General features: G+C 43.0%; 1 protein-coding gene across 1 annotated transcript in view; it reads right to left on the bottom strand.

Annotated features, from left to right (window-relative positions):
* LOC140491356 (complement factor B-like) overlaps positions 1-20798 on the bottom strand; it is an 80197-nt gene that overhangs the window by 26833 nt on the left and 32566 nt on the right. Inside the window, exons 9-10 of the mRNA XM_072589425.1 lie at positions 11448-11528; positions 7806-7958 (exon numbers count right to left, since the gene is read on the bottom strand). Of these exons, the coding sequence (XP_072445526.1) occupies positions 7806-7958; positions 11448-11528 (234 nt within the window). The remainder of the gene's footprint in view (positions 1-7805; positions 7959-11447; positions 11529-20798) is intronic.

Below are 20798 nucleotides of genomic sequence, written 5' to 3'. Positions count from 1 at the left end.
GTCAGTTTAAAAGTCAGCCAGGAATTAGACTGACTTTTTAATTGTTCAACTTTTCTCAATATCTACCGTGGAAAGCCCCCTCAGAATCTCATATGTTTCAACAAGGTCACTCCTCATTCTTCTTAAACCCTGTTGATCTTAATAAAGGCTTAATCTGTTCAGCTGTTCTTAATAAATCAACCCTTTCATTTTAGGAATCAGCCTAAGGAATCCCTTTTGAACTGTCTTCAATGCCAATATATTTTCTTCTTAAATACTGGGATCAAAATTGTACACAGTACTCTCAATGCAGTCTCACCAACAGCGTCCAGAAAGACTTATCTAGTTTTAAATTCCAACCCCTTTGCATTAAAGGCCTCAATTCCATTTCCTTTATCTATCGCCTGCTGAACCTGCAGACTAATATTCATGTGTAACAGCCAGATTCCTGCTCTTTTCATCTAAGTAATAGCCTGCCCTTTGATCCTTCCCACAAATGTGCAGAGCTTCATACTTCCCTACATTACACTCCAGCTGCCAAATCTTTGTCCACTCAATTAATCTGTGCCCACCTGCAGATTCCTTATGTCCTCACTATAACACGTTCTTCCACCTTTTTTTGGATTGTCAGGAAAGTTAGACAGAATACATTCTGCCCCTTCTTCCAAGATAGTAAATACTTGAAGCCCTTGAACTAATCTGTGACAGTCCAATAGTTTTGTCTTTCCAACATGGAATCAGCAAAGGAGCATCCCAGCAGAAAAAGGAGGAGCCATCATCATATATAATAGGAGGAACTACGGCAAAGAAGCATACTGACAACTGAACATCCAGGTGACCGAAGAACACACCCGTCTACTGAACAGACTGATCAAGACCTTTGATCCAGACCCTCAGAATATTCTACGTGCTCTCATCCTGTGTACTCCTTACACAGGAGACTTCTACTGCCTTCCAAAGATACATAAAGCCAACACACTTAAACATCCCATCGTAACAGGCAACGTGACCCTGTGTGAGAACCTCTCTGAATATGTCGAGAACATCTTGAAACTCATTGTACAAGGAACCCCCAGCTTCTGTCGTGATATTACAGATTTCCTACAAAAACTCAACACCTACAGACCAATCGAATCAGGAACATTCCTTGTCACAGTGGACATTTTAGCACTCTACACCAGGACCCCCACAATGACGGCATCACTGTAATTGCCTCAGTACTCAATACTAACAACTGCCAATCTCCAAGCACCATCTCAAAATGCACCCGCTTCATCCTCGACTACACCATTTTCAGCTTTGCCAACCAGCTCTTCATTCAGACACATGGAACAGCCATGGGGACCAAATGTGCACCCCAATATACCAATATTTTCATGCACAAGTTCAGGAAAGACTTCTTTGCTGTGCAGGATCTCTGACCAATGCTATACACCAGATATATTGATGACATTTTCTTCCTTTGGACTTGTGGTGAGGAATCACTGAAACAACTACATAGTGATACCAATAACTTTCATCCCACCATCAGACTTACCATGGATTACTCTTCAGAATCACTCTCATTCTTGGATACATGCATCTCCATCAAGGACAAGCACCTCAGTACCTCACTTTACTGCAAGCCCACGGATAACCTGACGATGCTGCATTTTTCTAGCTTCCACCCTAAACATATTAAAGAAGCCATCTCCTATGGACAAGCCCTGCATATAGACAGATGAGGAGGAACACGCCAGGCACCTAAAGATGCTGGAAAAGGCCCTCATAAGAATGGGATACGATGCTCAAATCATCAATTGCCAGTTCCAATGTGCCACAATGAAAAACTGCAACAACTTCCTTAGAAGACAGACACAGGATACGACTGATAGAGTACCCTTCATTGTTCAGTACTTCCCAGGAGCAGACAGACAATGCCACGTTCTTCACAGCTTTCAACGTCACTGATGATGCTGAACATCTCACCAAGATCATCCCTAGGCCCCCACTTATCATCTTCAAACAACCGCCAAGCCTTAAACAGACTATTGCTCACAGCAAACTAACCAGCCTGCAGAACAACATCGACCACACAACCCTACCATGGCAACCTCTGCAAGAACATGTCAGATCATTGACATGGATACCATCACACGTGGGAATACCACCCACCACATACACGAGAGATACTCATGTGACTCGGTCAATATTGTCTGTCTCATATGATGCAGGCAAGGATGCCCCAAGGCATGGTATATTGGCGAGACCATGCACTGTCTGCAACAACGGATGAACAGACACCGTGCAACAATCGCCAGACAGGAATGTTCCCTCGTAGTTGGATAACACATCAATGGTCAAGGACATTCAGCCTCCAATCTTCAGATAAGCATCCTCCAAGGCAGTCTTCGAGATACCCAACACAGAATCACCGAGCAAGAATAGTTCTATACCTATAAAGACAATCTCAACCGTAATCTTGTGTTCATGTCACGCTACATGTGACCACGCCACATTGTTGTATCTCTTCAATAATCCTTACTGTCCTGTTTTGACACCATCATCTTGATAATTGTTATGATCTATCTATGTTAATTAGTCTGTAATGTTTTGGATTACTTGTCACTTTGGTTAGACCTTTGGCATATGACTTTTATATGAATAATATTATTCCAGTTATTTAGTTTGCCTCCAATATCACCTTAATTCTAATCATTATCTCCTTGCCTCAATTAATTGGATTATTAATCATCCCTTCACTTGCTATTCAGCTGTTGACATTTTACTCACACCGTCTGACACTTTTGATCACCTGTTGAGACTTATTATTCAGCCAGTTGACACTCCACGCCATTTGAATGATCTTTCGATCTCTCGGATTATAAATTCTTTGCCTGTGTGTCTTCACTTCACCTGAAAAAAGGAGAGCACTCCGAAAGCTTGTGATTTCTAATGAACCTTTTGGACTATGACCTGGTGACATGTGACTTCTGACCTTGTCCACCCCAGTCCAACACTGGCATCTCCACATCAACCTGAAAAAGATGCATTAATCCCACCTCTCTGTCTTCTGTGTGTTGACCACTCCCACCATGTGAAACAACCTTTTATGTGACAACGTATCGAATGCCTTCTGAAAACCAAATATACTATATTCATCAGCTCCCCTTTACCAACTCTGCTTACTATACTCTTAAAGAACACTAGCAATTTTGTCAAACAAGATGTCTCTTTCATAAAACCATGTTGACTCTGTCTGATTATGTCAAACTCTTCTAAATGCCCTGCTACTTATTTCTTGATAACAAACTCTAGCACTTTCCCAATGACAGACATTAGGTTAAATGACTCATAGGTCTGTCCTTTCTGTCTACCACCTGCTTCTTGAACACCCTTAGGAGTTCAGTGCGTTCTGAAATATTTCAACCTGCGCTCTCTCTGCAGCCATTTCTTTTAAAACCTTTGAATCCAGGTCATCAGGTTCTGGCAACTTGTCTGCCTTCAGCCTCATTAATTTGTCAAATGGTTTGTCACTTTGTGACAGTGAGTGTCATGGCTCATTCCACCTATTAGTACCTCACTGATCCAATATTTTGGGGCTGTTTATGGCGTCCTTCACAGTGAAGATAATGCAAAATACTGCTTTAGCTTATTGAACATTTCCTCTGCTTCCTGATATTAATTCCCCCGTTTAGTACTCCAAGGCTCCTACCACGTACTGTAGCTACAATTTCTTTTCATAAACACATAGAGGATCTGACTGTTGCTTTTTACATTTTGTGCCAATGTACTATCATAATCAATTTTCTCCTTTTTTTATTAGCTTTTTAGTCACTCACTGGTTCTAAAGATGCCCCAAACCTCTGGCCTACACTAGCTTTTGCCACTTTGTATGTCTTAGCTTTTGTTCGGATAGTCTCCTTGACCATGTAGAGTGTGTGATTTATAATTAAATCTTTAATATCGTTTATTGTAAATCTACGTGCTTGGTTTTTATGGTATTGAGTTAATAATATGTGGGTTTGCTGTGCGTCTGAAGTTAACAATTTGGGGCGGCACAGTGGCTCAGTGGTTAGCACTGCTACCTCACAGCACCAGGGTTCCAGGTTCGATTCCAGTCTCGGGTGACTGTCTGTGTGCAATTTGCACATTCTCCCCATGTCTGTGTGGGTTTCCTCCCACAGCCCAAAGATGTGCAGGTTAAGTGAATTGGCCATGCTAAATTGCCCATTGTGCTAGGTGCATTAGTCAGATGGAAATGGGTCTGGGTAGGTGACCCTTCAGAGGGTTGGTGTAGAATTGTTGGGCCAAAGGGCGTGTTTCCACACTGTAGGGAATCTAATCTAATCATTAACTTGTAAGCATTTCTTTTCCAATGTTTTTTAGCACTCATGGGTTTTTGAGTTCCTTGGTTGGGGTTTTAAGTCTGAACATGACAAACAAAGTCCAGCTTAAAAGCTTCAGGAGAGGCTTGTTTTAAACTCAAGGGAAACACCCATATCCTAGAAAGAGAGCGTTTTTTCTCAGTTTTACTTTAAGTTCTGAGCAGTCCAGTTAACCCTTTGGGTGAAGATGTCTGTGTAGACCAGTGTTCATATGAAGGGAAGGATATAGTAAATCTAGATGACCTCAGTGTAAAGAGTTACTGAAAGTGTCAGACCACACATGTTGGGATAAAACCCTAAGAAGGTTACTTAAAGTTGAAAATGTTTAAGCTCAGATATCCAATAGCTCCAGGAAGAAGCTATCTGTAGTTCTAGTCTATAAGTTAAAGTCATGAGTGTTTAGACCTAACGTCATACGGTCATAGAGTCATTCAGCATGGAAACAGGCCCTTCAGTCCAACTCGTCCACATTGACCATGTTCCCAAACCAGCCTAGGCTCATTTGCCCATATCCCTCCAAACCTTTCCTAATAGTGTACTATCCAAATATATTTTAAATTTTGTAACTTTATCTGAATCCAGCACTTCCTCTGGCAGTTCATTCCACACATGAACCACTCATTGCGTAAAAAAAGTGTGTTTTCTTAGATGTTTCTGCTCTCACCTTAAAAATATGCCCCTAGTTTTAAGCTCCCCCCACCCGAGGGAAAAGCCCCCTGCCATTGACCTTATCTATACCCCTCCTGATTTCATAAACCTCAATAAGGTCACCCCTCAAACTCCTACACTCCAGTGAAAAAGCTCTCAGTCTATCCAGCCTATCTTTATAAGCCAAATCCTACTGAGGCATTGGAGGTAGCACTTGAGTGTGACCACTACACAGGTGTGTTTTGGGTACTATACAAAAGCTATTTTGGTTTTTAGTTGTTACATTTTGGGATTGGTAGGATTATACTTTTACAGTGTGTTAACAATCATGGAATTTGTGCTGAAGTAGATAGTTTGATTCACTCTAGTTTATCTTCATTTATTGTGTTCATAAACTTGTGGTTTATTTTTAAAAGTCTACAGCATTGCATTCTTATGCTTCAACAAGAGACCAATTTGTCAAAACCAGAACAAAATATGATCCATCAACAACTTTGAACTGAAATTCCTCAAGTCGCCAATACTCAGTACAGATGTGGTCACCAGAGACTGCAGCATCCACTAACTCTCACACACTACAGATGTAAAACATCACCTCCTCACTTATCTACATTCAATTTAATTCATTCATTTTAATGTTAACTATTTTAGAAGTGAATTCTTAACTGTACTCTACAGCTGTAAGAATGTCTCCTCATTTAAACAACTAGGCCAACCAAAAGAAACACTGACAAAATACTCAGCACTCATCTACCACACGTTAGCACACTTCAGCTCTGACAGATAGAAGTTGAAGAAACTCTCTGCTGCTGAGTTTTATCATCTGTCACTGTTGTCTTTCTCACGCATGTTTCAAACCCAGTTTGCTGACTTTGACTATCAGTGCGCTGAAGGCTGAGAGCCATCTAAATAATCCACCCCGGCTGCTATCTCCTGAAGACCTGCTAAATAATCTGGGTACATCTTTAAACTAGCTTGACGTTAGACTCAGAAGAATCATCCAGTTAAGCCTGGAGCCAATTAAGTTATAATCTTTCAATTGCCAAACACCATTTCACTTTACTGGGTGTTAAATTGCTTCATCTATCCTCCCAGATATGTATGCATGTGTTAGTCTGTTTGCTTGTGTGCGCACGTTAGTATGTCTGTGTGTATTAATGTGTGTCTGTGTGTTATTATGTGTATATATTATTGTGTCTGTGTATCATTGTCTATGTGTCTGTTTGTGTGTGTTATTATGTGTATATATTATTGTGTCTGTGTATCATTGTCTATGTGTCTGTTTGTGTGTATATATTAGTGTCTGTGTATCATTGTCTATGTGTCTGTGTTTGTGTGTGTTATTGTGTGTATATATTATTGTGTCTGTGTATCATTGTCTATGTGTCTGTTTTTGTGTGTGTTATTGTGTGTATATATTATTGTGTCTGTGTATCATTGTCTATGTGTCTGTGTTTGTGTATGTTATTTTATGCATATATTATTGTGTTTGTGTATCATTCCCGCCTCAGGCGACTAACTGTGTGGAGTTTGCACGTTCTCCCCGTGTCTGTGTGGGTTTCCTCCGGGTGCTCCGGTTTCCTCCCACAGTCCAAAGATGTGCAGGTCAGGTGAATTGGCCATGCTAAATTGCCCATAGTGTTAGGTAAGGGGTAAATGTAGGAGTATGGGTGGGTTGCGCTTCGGCGGGGCGGTGTGGACTTGTTGGGCCGAAGGGCCTGTTTCCACACTGTAAGTAATCTAATCTAATTGTCTATGTGTTTGTGTTTGTGTGTGTTATTGTGTGTATATATTATTGAGTCTGTGTATCATTGTCTATGTGTCTGTGTTTGTGTGTGTCATTGTGTGTATATATGTTTGTGTGTGTTGGCATGTTTGTGCATGTGTATCATTGTCTATGTGTCTGTGTTTGTGTGTGGTACATGTGTATTACATTGGTACTGATAGCCAGACTACTGCGACCACTAGGACTCATAACAGCACACAAACCAAAAGCCACTCTCAGACAACAACTCACCAGAACGAAGGACCCGATACCCAGCATGAGCAAAACCAATGTAGTGTACAAAATCCCATGCAAGAACTGCACAAAACACTACATAGGACAAACAGGAAGACAGCTAACGATCCACATCCACGAACACCAATTAGCCACGAAACGACATGACCAGCTATCCTTAGTAGCCACACACGCAGATGACAAGCAACATGAGTTCGACTGGGACAACACTACTATTATAGGACAAGCCAAACAGAGAACAGCCCGGGAATTCTTAGAGGCATGGCACTCATCCACAGATTCAATCAATAAGCACATCGACCTGGACCCAATATACCCACTGCAACGGACAGCTGGAACTGACAACCGGAAGCGGTAGAGACAAGCCACTATAAATGCTGGAGGAAACAGCACAGAAGCGCTTCACAGGAGGCTCCCAAGCACTGAGGATGTCACCTAGACAGGGGACGAAACGTCTGCGACACAAATTCCCAGCTCGGTGAACAGAACCACAACAACGAGCACCCGAGCTACAAATCTTCACACAAACTTTGAATACAAAACTTATCACTGACAGGGTATTCCAAGACTCAATCATCCAATTTATATGGAAACAATTCAATCAATGATTCATTAATAAATCACCTGGATCACATTGGAAGAATGCCCATTGGCCCAGATGGTTGTTGGTCATAGAGTCATAGAATTATACAGCACAATGCCTTCTCCATTGACTGTGGCTGAGATACTAGACGGTTTGGGACAAGTTACTAATTTCTGAACAGAATTCTACGCAATGTAACTCAATTTACCATACTTTCTCTGCATTTCTTGTGCTTTTTCCAAATAATGGTAGGTTGGTAGGTAGAAGACATGCTGGTAATATTTCGTTGCTGTCATCGTCATAGGTACCAAATGTTCAAGATAGTTTTTCAATACATCACCAATTCCAATTGCAAAGATATCTGTCGGGAGAGAGGGACAGCTGATTAGAAAGATTGTAGAGCTAAGCGTGTTGGCATTATTCAAGGGAATCCCTGGGTTAGAGAGAGACTCATTTGGGAATGAAGAAAAAAATAACTTTAAAATAACTTGCAGATTATTCAGCCGTGATTTCTGTGCCTGTGCACAGTGGAACATTACTGTGTCTGTGTTCCTGCTTCCAGGACGGTAAACTCAACTCTCTCAGTCAGCAATAAGGCGTACAGGAGGATGACAGATGTGATTGGTCAGTTGGCTGTGAGTGTACGACACTTCAATTGACCTCAGTGCTTCTAATCTCGGGTGGGAAGATCAGCTAAAGCTGCCAGTACTAATTCCTGCTCAATAGCTTCAGTGGGGAAAGTTGAGGCTTCATTCGGTCATGATACCCTCTGCATTTTAATGTCCTGCCGATACTCACTGAGGCCTAACATGGACACTGAAAGGTGTATCAAGAAATGGCCAGATTGAGCCATTTCCTTCAAGGGAGTTGGAAAGAAAACTTGGTGAGTCGGAGCTGCAGTTATATTCACATCACCCATGTGTTCCTGTGTTCTAAAGATATGGATAATGTTCTGCCTGTCTCTAGAGAGAACTAAGATTAATTCAGTCTCAATCTATCCACATAAATCAGGACTTTTAAGCTGTTATTAAAGCATTATCATGATGTAAGACTGCATGGTCTAGTGCTTGTGGGCTTTATGGGTGTCACTGACTCCATTTAGACATGCAAACAGTTAATGTTAACTTGAGGACAGGCACCAGCAGAACATAAGCATTTTCTGGTGCTAAGAACCCAGAGTAACCTGACCAATCCAATCCAATTAACACAGAACTGACACACCCCCTATTGCAACTTGGTGCTCCATTTGCTGAATTCAGGCTGGTGCTAGATTGAAGAGGCTGGAAGCTGTCCAACTATAAGGAGAGGGACTGGAGAGGCATCAAGGGGCATGTTCAGGGAGAACTCAGCACGGTAACAGCTATTTCTTCAATGAAGATGGATGCAGCAAGAACAACTTATATCTTGACAAGTCCTGACTTAAAATGGTAATTGGGTCCTATGTACATCAGGAGACTCTGATTTTCAAATTTAAAGGAACCAATTTCCACAAACAGGTAGATGATTCCATCGTCTACCATAATACGCTGTACGACAGTGACAGTGAGCAGAGGGCCCATGTTAACTCAAGCCCATTTGGAGACTGTTTATCTCATTGATGTCAATCAATCCTGACAGACTAGAATGGGCTCCATCTTTATTTGGACAGAAGGGAATTAATAGGTGTTTTTAGGTAAAGCTTTTTCACAACTATCAGACTTGGGGCTACTGTAATGCAAGACATGGAAGAGCCAGTTTTGTACCCAGCGAACTTCAATGAGCAACAATATAAAAATGACCAGGGTCATTGGTTTGTTGTGATGTTGATTGAGGGATAAATATTGGCCAGAGCCCTGCAAATAACTTCCCTGCTTTTCGTCAACAAAGTGCCATGGGATTTTTACATTCACCTGAGCAGGCAAATAATGCCTCAGGTCAATGTCTCATTGGCCAGGTAACCCTGCCGACAGTGCTGAGTTAGAGTGTCAGTATTGATCTGTGTGCTCAAGTATTCACTATAGAGAAGAATGATGTAGGCATAGAAATCAGGGAGGGACACTGCAATATACTTGAACAAATTAGCATTGAGAGCGAAGAGGAATTAGTGGTTTTGGTGAGTCTGAAAATGGATAACTCGCCAGGCCTCGATGAGATATATTCCAGGCAATGGAAGGAGATTGCAGTGGTTCTGATGTTCATGCTCAGATCCTCTCTGGCCACAGAAGAGGTGCCAGAGGGCTAGAGGAGAGCTAGCATAGTACCAATATTCAAGAAGGCAGGTCAGGATAAACCAGAAAATTACAGGCCAATTAATCAAACACCAATGTTAGGAAAACTATTGGAACCACGTTTGAAGGACAAACTTGCCACTTGGAAAGGCAAAGATAAGTCAAAGCATGGCTTTGTCAGGGGGAAGATCATAGCTAACAAATTTGATTGAATTTTTCCAGGAGCCGATTAGATGTATAGGTGAGAGTAGTACAGTTGACGTAGTCTACATGGACTTCAATAAGGTTCTAGATAAGGTCTCACATGGCAGACTGTTTAAGAAGCTAAAGGCTCATGGGATCCATGGAAATTTGGCAAATTGGATCCAAATTTAGCAATGTAGCAGGAAGCAGTGGGTGATGGTCAAAGCTGAAAATGTTTTGCTGGAAAAGTGCAGCAGGTCTCCAGCATCTGCAGTCCTCACTTTCTCCTAGGTGATGGTCAAAGGGCAATTTTGGATTGAGAAGCCTGTGCCCAGTGACATTCAACAGGGCAGAGTGCTGAGTCCCTTGCTGTGGTTGTGTGCATTAATGATCTAGACATGAATGTAGGTGGTTTGATCAATATGTTCCCATATGTCACAGGAATTGGTGGTGTGGTAATTAGTGAGGAGGAAAAGCTTTGGACTACAAGACGATATAGATGGCTGGTCAGATCGGCAGAATAGTGGCCAATGGAATTTAATCTTGAAAAATGTGAGGTGATGCATTTTGGGAGGACTAACAAGATAAGGGAATTGGATGGTAGGAGCCTAGGATGTACAGAGAGTAAGGGGACTATGTCCATAGCTCCTTGATGGCAATAGGACAGGATAAGGTGATTAAGAAGAAATGGAATATTTGCCTTTATTAGTTAAGATATTAAATACAACAATAGGGGGGCTATGTTGGAGCTGAACATTACGTCAGTCAGTCCATGCACAGAGTACTATTTGCAGTTCTGGTCATCACACTATCAGGAGACAGAATTGCACAAGAGGGGGAGCAGAGGAATTTCACCAGAACACAGCCTGGGCTGCAATGACACAGCCAGGAGGGAAGATTGGATAGGCTGGAGCTGTTTTCTTTAGAACAGAGAAGGCTGAGGGTGGGATGAGATCTGATTGTGGTGTACCAAGTTATGAGGAGCATAGACAGGTTAGATAGGGGAGAAACATTTCCCCTTAGTCAATGAGTAAATAACCAGGGGACACAGTTTTATGATAAGGAGCAAGAGGTTGCGAGGGACTTTGAGGAAAATCTTTTTCACCCAGACAGCAGTGGGTATCTGGACCTCACTGCCTGAAGGGGCGGTAGTGCTGATATTTAAGATACATTTAGATGAGCATTTGAAATGTTATAGTATACAAAACTACGGGTCAAGTGTTGGAAAATGGGATTAGAATATTCAGATGTTGGAGGACCAGCATGAATATGTTCGGCTGAAGAGCCTCATTTCACGCTATAACATTCTATGACTTTAAACTGGAGCCTGAAACTTGAACTTTGAGGGCAACACAGGCGTTAGCAACTGAACCACAGCTGACACTGGTTAGAGGTTACACTGGTGGTTTTGTCAGTTCTGTGGATCATGTTTGTGTTATTTAGTCAACTAGACGGATTACCTAGATGATCTGGCAAGTGGGAGAACAGATTTGAAATTTTCTTTGTGACAATGTAAGGCGCCGATGCTCCATTGTACCGCCCTGTTAAAAGAAAAGACAAAAATGGAGTATGTTGATGCAGCAGAGAATTACACATTATGGATAATAACATGCATGGCAGAATACCTGAGTGTGGATACCTTAACATTTACCTGTCCACATGCTGAGGGAAGAATATATTCCCAAGATTCAAAATGAGAAAAGGTTAAAAGAAAGTTCTGGGGGATCCAAGATGGCAGCAATCTAGGAAGATCGCGTTGCAGAGCTCCACACCGCAGCACAAGCGGGACGAAGTCTTAACTCGCTCCACCTGGACCACTGCGATATCCTGGGACTCTGGAAAGGTCAAAGAGGTTCAGGAAATGGTCAGAGAGCAACTTACCTCGGTTTTCACCGTCCAGGGATGCCGAAGAAGGTAGGAGGTACATCTGAGGCTAGGCCCATGGCCCAGCCTGCAGGCTCGTCGGACTCAATTACCTACCAGGCCCTGGTGAAGGAGCTTGCGAAATCTCGCGAGATGTTGGGTAAGCAGATAGAGGAGAAGCTGGCCCCGATCTCTATCATGTTTCAGAAGAATGGACAGCGGCTGGGAGACCTGGAGAAAAGGACAGATGCGGTAGAGCTCAGGGTCACAATGGTGGAAGCTGATACCGGTTCCTCCAAGGATAGGATCCAGGCCCTGGAGACTGAGGTCCGTAATTTTCTTGACCAGGTTGATGACCTCAAGAACAGGAGCAGGAGAAAAAAATATTCGGATTGTCAGTCTGCCGGAGGGTAAGGAAAGTGGGCAGCCGGTGGAATTTATTGAGGACTGGTTGCTGAAATTCCTTAACTTGGAGGCTGGACTGGGAAGCTTGAAGATCGAGAGGGCTCACTGGGTCATGGTGCGGAGGTCAGGTCAGGGTCAACGTCCTTGTCCTATCATGGTGCGGTTTCATCATTATAGAGATAAGGAGAGAATCGTGGAAGCTTCCAGAATCCCAGGGAAGGATTCAAAGGCCGTAGGTTATGAGGGCTCTAAGACCATGTTCTTCCAGGACTTCTCAGTGGCGGTGATCCAGAAAAGAAAATCCTATGACGATGTCAAGAAAAGACTGAGGGATCCAGTACTCCCTGAGGTATCTGGCGGTGCCTCACTCACCTTAGATGGATTCGTACATTTTTTTCCCAAAAATGTCTTTGTTCACATTGTTATTTCAAGGTGTATTTTCTTTCTTTTCTGCTTGTGTTTGTGGTGCGGCTCTAGCTAGGAGGAGGGAAAATGGTTGGGATGGCTGGATGCCTATTTATGGGCATTTAAATGCTCTGGCTGCAGTATTGGCAGCAGGATGGGAAGTTGGGTTTTGGGATGTGTAGATGCCCCCTTTTCAGCACCACTGGTTTGTTTTTTGGTTTTTGTTGTGTATAGTCTTTGATAGCTTTGAAGGCTTGTTAACTGTAGTGGTTTTAGTTTATGCATGGTTTGGAGACCTGGTGTTGGACTGGGGTGTACAAAGGTAAACATTACACACCACCAGGTTATAGTCCAACAGGTTCATTTGGAAGCACTAGCTTTTGGAGTGCTGCTCCTTCACCGGGTGGTTGTGGAGAATAAGATTGTAAGACACAGAACTTACAGCAAAAGTTTACAGTGTGATGTAACTGAAATTATATATTGAAAAAGACCTGGATTATTTGTTAACTCTCTACACACACACACACTCACACACTCACAGACCTATACCCCTTTACACTCACACACATATACACATACACACACTGTCTCACAGAAGCTCATACTACCCACCCCCCCCACCCCACACATTGTGTGTGTGCTAGTGACACATATACCCACTAGCACACACACAATATAAGTCTTTTGGGTGAATTTGTACTTGCAGAATTACATTTTATTTTTCTCAAAAACTGCATGAATTCATGTAAGATCCTGTAAATCCTTTTTTTAGAAATAGAACTTTTTAAAAAAGTTATATTCAGACAGAGGACACAGGGGGCTAACACCTTCAACATATTATCTGGCTAACATCAATTGTTACAGTTAACCTGAGAATGTAACTTTTTAAAAAAAGTTTTGTGATTTACATGTGAAAGAAGTGAAACTATCATGGTCATTCTAACAGATGAAAGACTCAACAAACAATCAAAGTATTTTTCAATGTATAATTTCAGTTACATCGCACTGTAAACTTTTGCTATAAACTCTGTGCCTTACGATTGTGTCCTCCACAATCACCTGATGAAGGAGCGTCGCTCCGAAAGCTAGTGTGCTTCCAATTAAACCTGTTGGACTATAACCTGGTGTTGTGTGATTTTTAACTTTGTACACCCCAGTCCAACACCGGCATCTCCAAATTTAAAAACAGTTCTGGGATTTACATATGAAAGCTCTGAAACCAACATGGTCATTCTAAAAGGAGAGAGACTTAACAAACAATCCAGGTCTTTTTCAATATATAATTTCAGTTACATCACACTGTATACTTTTGCTGTAAATTTTGTGTCTTATGATCTTATACTCCACAACCACCTGATGAAGGAGCAATGCTCTAAAAGCTAGTGCTTTCAAATAAACCTGTTGGACTATGAACTGGTGTTGTGTGATTTTTAACTTATATGTAGTTTCTATGTTTGATGGATCTTGCGACACTAAGGCTTGGTGATTTGTAATTCAAGTTCCTCCTCTCTGGAGTCTAAATGTTACAGCAAAAGGTTCTGGCTAATGACTTGTTTAAATGGTGTACCTGGAATGTCAAGGGGAGTCACTCACCAATTAAGAGGAAAAAGGTACTCTCGAGTCTTAGAAAGGAAAGGGTGGATATTGCTTTATTACTGGAGACACACTTGGATGATAGGGAGCATTTGAAACTAAAGTAGAATGGGTTTGATCTGATTTACTTTTCATCTTTTGATACCAGAAGTAGAGGAGTGGCTACATCGGTTAGGAGGAATCTCCCATTTAAGTTACTAGAGTGTGTTAAAGACACACACAGGTTTGTAATTCTTAAAGCCCTGATAAACGGGAAAGGATATGATTTTTAAATATTTATTGCCCTCTGGCCTATCCCCTCAAATTTCTGGTAGCTGTGTTCTCTAAACTGATCAGTCTCAAGTCCCAGCACATCATTATAGGGGGATATTTTAACTGTCTCATGGATCCCACAGTAGACAGGTTGCCCAAAGGCCCCCCGATATCCTCTGTACAAACTAAACAATTAGTAGATCTGTGTGTGGAGTTAGGGTTGGTGGATGTCTGGGGGTGTCTCCACCTTACAGGCAGGGATTTTATGTTTCTTCCCAATCCACACAGACGTCACACCAGGATTGATTATTTTTCTGAGCCCCGTGGCAACCCTGGACTTGGTGGCATCTTGTACGATTGGTCATATTACCATCTCTGGTTATGCTCCAGTGTACTTCTGGTTAAGATTAAGGACACTGTAGCAGGTCCGCGACACTGGCGAATGCATCCCTTTATCCTTATTGATAATATGTTTGTTCAGTACTTCTCTAAGGAATTCAGGGCGTTCCTAGACATTAATTCAGGTTCGGGTAGTAGCCCATCCATCCTTTGGGAAACTGCGAAAGCCTATGCCAGAGGGTTAGTTATTTCCTACTCTGCCAGTAGGGAGCAGCAGTGTCTGCTTGAAGCACGGTAGAAGGCAGCCAAGAAGGTTTACTTTGACAGGTCCTCGGTGGCTAAGCTACAGAGGCTCACAGCGCTTCAGTCTGCATTGAACTCCGTGCTCATGCAGACAGCAAAGCAGGAGCGTACTTTCACAAAGCAAAGGTTATATGAGCATGGTGACAAACTGGGCAAGAAACTAGTTGCCAGGAAAAGGAGTGCCTCTCAATCCATCATCTCAATCAGGGAAGGGTCTGGGAACCTAACATGCAATTGCAAAAAGATTAATGTGGCATTCCAGAGATTTTACTCTGAATTATACCAATCTGAGGGTTGCAAAGAGTGTCAGGCCAAGATGAAGTCCTTTTTCAAGGATCTGGAGCTCCAGCTCCCGGGTGTAACCCCCAAACAAGAGTACTTTCTCAATGCCCCGTTGTCAGAGCAAGAGGGACAGGAGGCTGTGAAGCAGCTTCAGAGTGGAAAGGCACCCAGTCTTAATGGAGTTCCCAGTGAATTTTATAAGGAATTCATAAGCATATTATCAGACCTGATGCTCAACATGTTCAATAACTCATAGAGTCACGATCATTTCCCGCCATCTCTAAGAGAAGCCAATATTCCACTTATTCTTAAAGAAAAGGAAGGTCCCGGAGGACTGTGTTTCTTACAGGCCCATTTCACTCTTAAATATTGACTTTAAAATCCTCTCTAAGACTCTTGCATTAAGGCTGGAAACTGTGTTACCTTCTATTGTTAAAGAGGACCAGGGCTTCATAAAGGGCCACAGATCCTCCAAGAATGTTAGGAGGCTGCTTTATGCAATTCAAGCATGTCAACAACAGTCCATACAGGGAATGGTGATTTCTCTCTAGATGCAGAGAAGGCATTTGACCGGGTTGAATGGCCAAATCTTTTCTATACTCTGGAGCGGTTTGGCTTGGGCGAAGCCTTTATAAGATGGGTAAAGGTTCTCTATGGTGACCCTCTCGCTGCGGTCATCACCAAATGGGGTGCAATTTTAACATTTTTAGAGGCAGCTGACAGGGCTGTCCCCTTTCGCCATTGCTTTTTACGTTGGTGATTGAACCATTGGCAGAGGCCATTCATAGGGATCCCAATCTATCAGCTACAGAAGTGGGGTCAAAATTACACAAGATTTCATTGGACGTGGACAATGTCCTCATAGTTTTTGTCAAATCCAGCAGTTTTGATGCTTCGCCTGATACAATGCATCAGCTCGTTTGGCACCTTTTCGGGGTACAAGGTTAATTTTGCAAAGCCAGGGGCTATGCCAATGGGTGGTCTTATGAAGGAGCTAGTTCTTGAGGGTGACTATAGATTCCCATTTAAGTGATCACAGGGGGGTTTTGTGTATTTGGGCATATTCATCACTCCAGCTCTTGTTCGGTTGTTTAAAGCTAATTTTGTTCAATTATTCGACAAAACCAAACAAGATCTTTAAAGATGGGAGGCACTTCCAGTGTCATGGTTGGGTTGAATAGCACTTATTAAGATGAATTTTCTCCCCAGTTTGATGTACTCTCTACGGATGCTCCCCCCGATTTTCGATAAGCAAACATTCACAAGACTGAACGTCTGGTTCAACTCTTTTATTTGGCATCATAAGCGGCTCCTTATTAAATTAGCTAAACTGCAGCTGCCTCACAGATTGGGGGGAGTGGATCTTCCGGACATTAAAAGCTACCAACTAAGGTCACTTTTATCTTACACAAGTGATTGAGCCTGTGGGGACCCTCTTTCAATATGGCTAGATATCGAAGCCTCCCAGGCAAGGTACCCCCTTACTGGTTTACTGTCTTTGGACAAAATAAGGACAGTTAAGGAATATTGCCATAACCCAATAGTTATCAATACTGTGAAAGCATGGAGGGCAATTTGGCAGAAGGAAGGCAATATTGGCAAAACATCTTTTCTTACACCTGTAGTGGGTATGTCAAGTCTTCAACTGGGAATGATGAACTCAGAGTTTAAACTCTGGCAGCTAGGGGTGTGTCTTGCATGGGTGATTTATTTCAGGGAGACACAATGATGTCTTTTGATCAGTTAGCTCGGAAGTATGAGCTATCGAGCAGGGACCTCTTCCATTTTTTCAAGTTAGGGCTTTTATTCAATAAAAGATTACACTTTTGACTGATGCCTACAAATCTGACAGAGAGGGGAGGGTGCTTAGGGCTAACAGTACACTTTCTGACAGCACTTTATATCATCAATTGGGGGGGGGGCGGCCCCTCAGATGAGTTCAATCGACTCGGCAGGGTGTGGGAGAGAGAGTTGGGTGTTGAGGTCTCCTCAGAGGCATGGGAAGATATTCGGGAAAATGCAAGAAAGATATCAATTTGCAATAGGACCCATGCGTTACAGTTGAAGATTCTCCACAGGGTCCACTTGGCTCTGGATCGTTTGTCAAAATTTAAAGTAGGGGTATCTTCAACTTGCTCCAAGTGCAAGGTTGGTATGGGCACTCTTACCCATTGTCTCTGGTCCTGTGGTAGGCTTCAAACATACTGGAGCGCTGTAGCAGGTGCAATGGAGAGGATTTTGGGTGTAAAGATGGAGAAGGACCCGATCTTTCCTCTTCTTGGCCTGCCCAATGTGTTCCCTGTCGATGCCCATAAGGAAAATCTTTTCAACAACCTCACTTGCTGCACAAGAAAGAATATCTTGCTAGGCTGGGTGTCCGAAAAACCCCCGGGCTGATCAGGTTGGCGTGAGATTGTTATGGAGCATATCCCATTGGATTTTCTCACAAGTATGGTACACCAAAAGACTGAGACTATCAATAAGACATGGTAGCCCTTTTTGGACTACCTGGACACGGATTTGTCTGCCACACTAACAAGGGCTTTTATATAGCCGTAACAATTATGCTTTATGAGTCCAATATCCAGGGATGAGGAACTGTGAACATATGAAAATGTGAAAAGTAATGCCCTTGATATTCGAGAATTAGTGTTTTGTTTTGCTAAGCTGTATTATTATTATTTATTATTCATTTAGTTAAGTAGTTAGTTGGGTTTTTTTATATACATATTTATACATTTCTACATGAGGGTGGTTTGGGCTTTTTACTTTTTTTTGGTGTCCTTTCTTTGTATTTTTATTAGATTAGATTAGATTCCCTACAGCGTGGAAACAGGCCCTTCGGCCAAACCAGTCCACACCGACCCTCCGAAGAGTAACCAACCCAGACCCATTTCCCTCTGACTAATTTAGCTAACACTATGGGCAATTTAGCATGGCCAATTCACCTGACCTGCACATCTTTGGATTGTGGGATGAAACCGGAGCACCCGGAGGAAACCCACACAGACACTAGGAGAATGTGCAAACTCCACACAGACAGTTGCCCAAGGCTGGAAATAAACCTGGGACCCTGGTGCTGTGAGGCAGCAATGCTAACCACCGAGCCATCGTGCCACCCAATTGAATTGTATTGTTTTGTATTTGTTGTAATATTTTTTAAAAACCTACTTTTTAATAAAAATATATTTAGAAAAAACTGAAAATTCTTGGAAGAAATAAAACAGCATCAACGATAAATGAGTTTATCAAGCAGAAAATTCAAAAACATGTTCCGAAAGCCCTCTCTGTGGTGAAAAATGAAATATCTTACCAAAAGCCGAATTAAAGATCTGGGTTTTAAGGAGATATGTGAGGAGAGAGACAGAGTTGGCCAAGTATGAGGGCTGGCAGTTTAGGTAGGGAATTCTGGAGTGCAGCTCCGTATCTGATAAGACAGCTCATTGTGTGTGTTACATTCTGCTTTTGGACTTGAACAACCCAATAGGAAGCCCCCAGGTAACGAACAGGTTCCATTCCCGAATACTTGCAAATTAATTTGTACACAAGATGGGACACAATACAGTGCAGTATAAAATATCCATTCAGAGTGAACAGGAGGCATGTTACTCTAAGTACAAAGTTACCTTCTTCCTTCACATTTTCAAGGTTTTCCTGTTTTCCAAGCAATTTCATTTACCAATTTGGGAACTTGTAAAACACTCAATGTTAACTACTTTGTTTTCCTAGCTCTGTTGTGAGATGTGAGTGTTATTGGCTACGGACAAGGTAACTGCAGATGCTGGAATCCAAAATAGACAGGCAGGAGGCTGGAAGAACACAGCAAGCCAAGCAGCAACAAGAGGTAGAGAAGTCAGCATTTCAAGTGTAACCCTTCTTCAGGACTGGGGTTGGGTGTAAGGGGAGCTTCAGATGGGGGGCAGGTGGCGATGAGGTGGGGATAGGTGAACACAGGTAGAGGATAGACCTGGTTGGTCAATGGGAGGAATGAATCCAGTTGGTAGTTGCAAGGAAGAATCAATCACAGGAATGGGAGGGGGGGTGGGGGGTATGGGAAGGGATTCGGGGAATGGGAAAGGAGGTTATTTGAAATTGGAAAACTCAATGTGAGTCCTCTGGGCTGTAGGCTGTCCAGGTGGAAGAAGAGGTATTGTTCCTCCAATTTGCAGTCTGATTCACTGTGGCAGTGGAGGGGGCCAAGGATGGTCATGTTGGAAAGGGAGTGGAAAGGGGAATTAAAATGGACAGTGACTGGTTGGCCCCTCTAGGCCCGGCTGCAATGCTCAGTGAACCGTTCCCTAAGTTTACGTTCGGTCTCCCCGATGTAGAGAAGACCACATCGGGAGCACTTGATGCAGTAAACTAGGTTAGAGGAGAGACAGGTGAAACCTCTGTCTCACCTGGAAGGACTGTTTGGGGTCCTGAATGGAGGTGAGGGGGGCCGAATGGTTGCAGGGGAAGGTACCAAGGGGTTTGAGGGGAATTGGTAGGGATAGTGGCATGAACCAAGGATTGGTGAAGGGAATGGTCCTTGTGGAAAGCAGAGAGGAGTGGGAGGGGAAGATGTTCTTGGTGCTGGGGTCTAACTAGAGTTGGCGAATGTGCTTAAGTATGATGCGTTGGATGCGGAAACTGGTGGGATGGTGAGGTCAAAGGGGAATCTGTTTTTATTGCATTGGGGGGTGTTAGAGCAGTGGAATGGGGAATGGAAGTGGTGCAGTGGAGGGCTGTCTGGAAGACAGAGTGGAGGGAAAGCATGTTGTTCAATATAGGTGGACATCTAGGATGCTTGGGAGTGGAATGTGTCCTCGTCCGAGCAGGTGTAGCGAAGACAGAGGAATTGGGAGAATGGGATGGAGTTCTTGTAGGATACTGGGTGGGAGGAGGTGTAGTTCAGGCAGTTATGGGAGTCTGTGGGTTTGTCGCTAACATCTGTCTGCAGACTGTTGCTGGAGATGGAAATAGTGAGGACAAGAAAGAGGAGGGAGGTGTCCGAGATGGACCAACTGAATTTGACAGCGGGGTGGAAGTTGTGGGTGAAGTTGATGAAGTGCTCCAGCTCAGCCTGGGTGCAAGACGCTGCACTGAAGCAGTCATTGATGTAACGGTGGAACATTTGGGGCACAGTGCCTGTGTGGGTACTGAAGCGGGAGTGTTCGATATAGCCAACAAAGAGGCAGGTGTAGCTGGGGCCCATCTGAGTGCTGAAGTTGGAGGAACAACACCTCATCTTCTGCCTGGGCAGCCTAAAGCCCAGAGGACTCAACATTGAGTTCTCCAATTTCGAATAACCTCCTTTCCCATCCACTGACTCCCTTTCCAGACCCTCCCCCTCCCTTCCATTCTACTTACCAACCCTTACTTGCAGC

The sequence above is a fragment of the Chiloscyllium punctatum genome, chromosome 19 (genome assembly GCF_047496795.1).
Source record: "Chiloscyllium punctatum isolate Juve2018m chromosome 19, sChiPun1.3, whole genome shotgun sequence".
In the NCBI taxonomy this organism is placed as follows: domain Eukaryota; kingdom Metazoa; phylum Chordata; class Chondrichthyes; order Orectolobiformes; family Hemiscylliidae; genus Chiloscyllium; species Chiloscyllium punctatum.
This window is presented reverse-complemented; position numbering and strand designations above follow the sequence as displayed.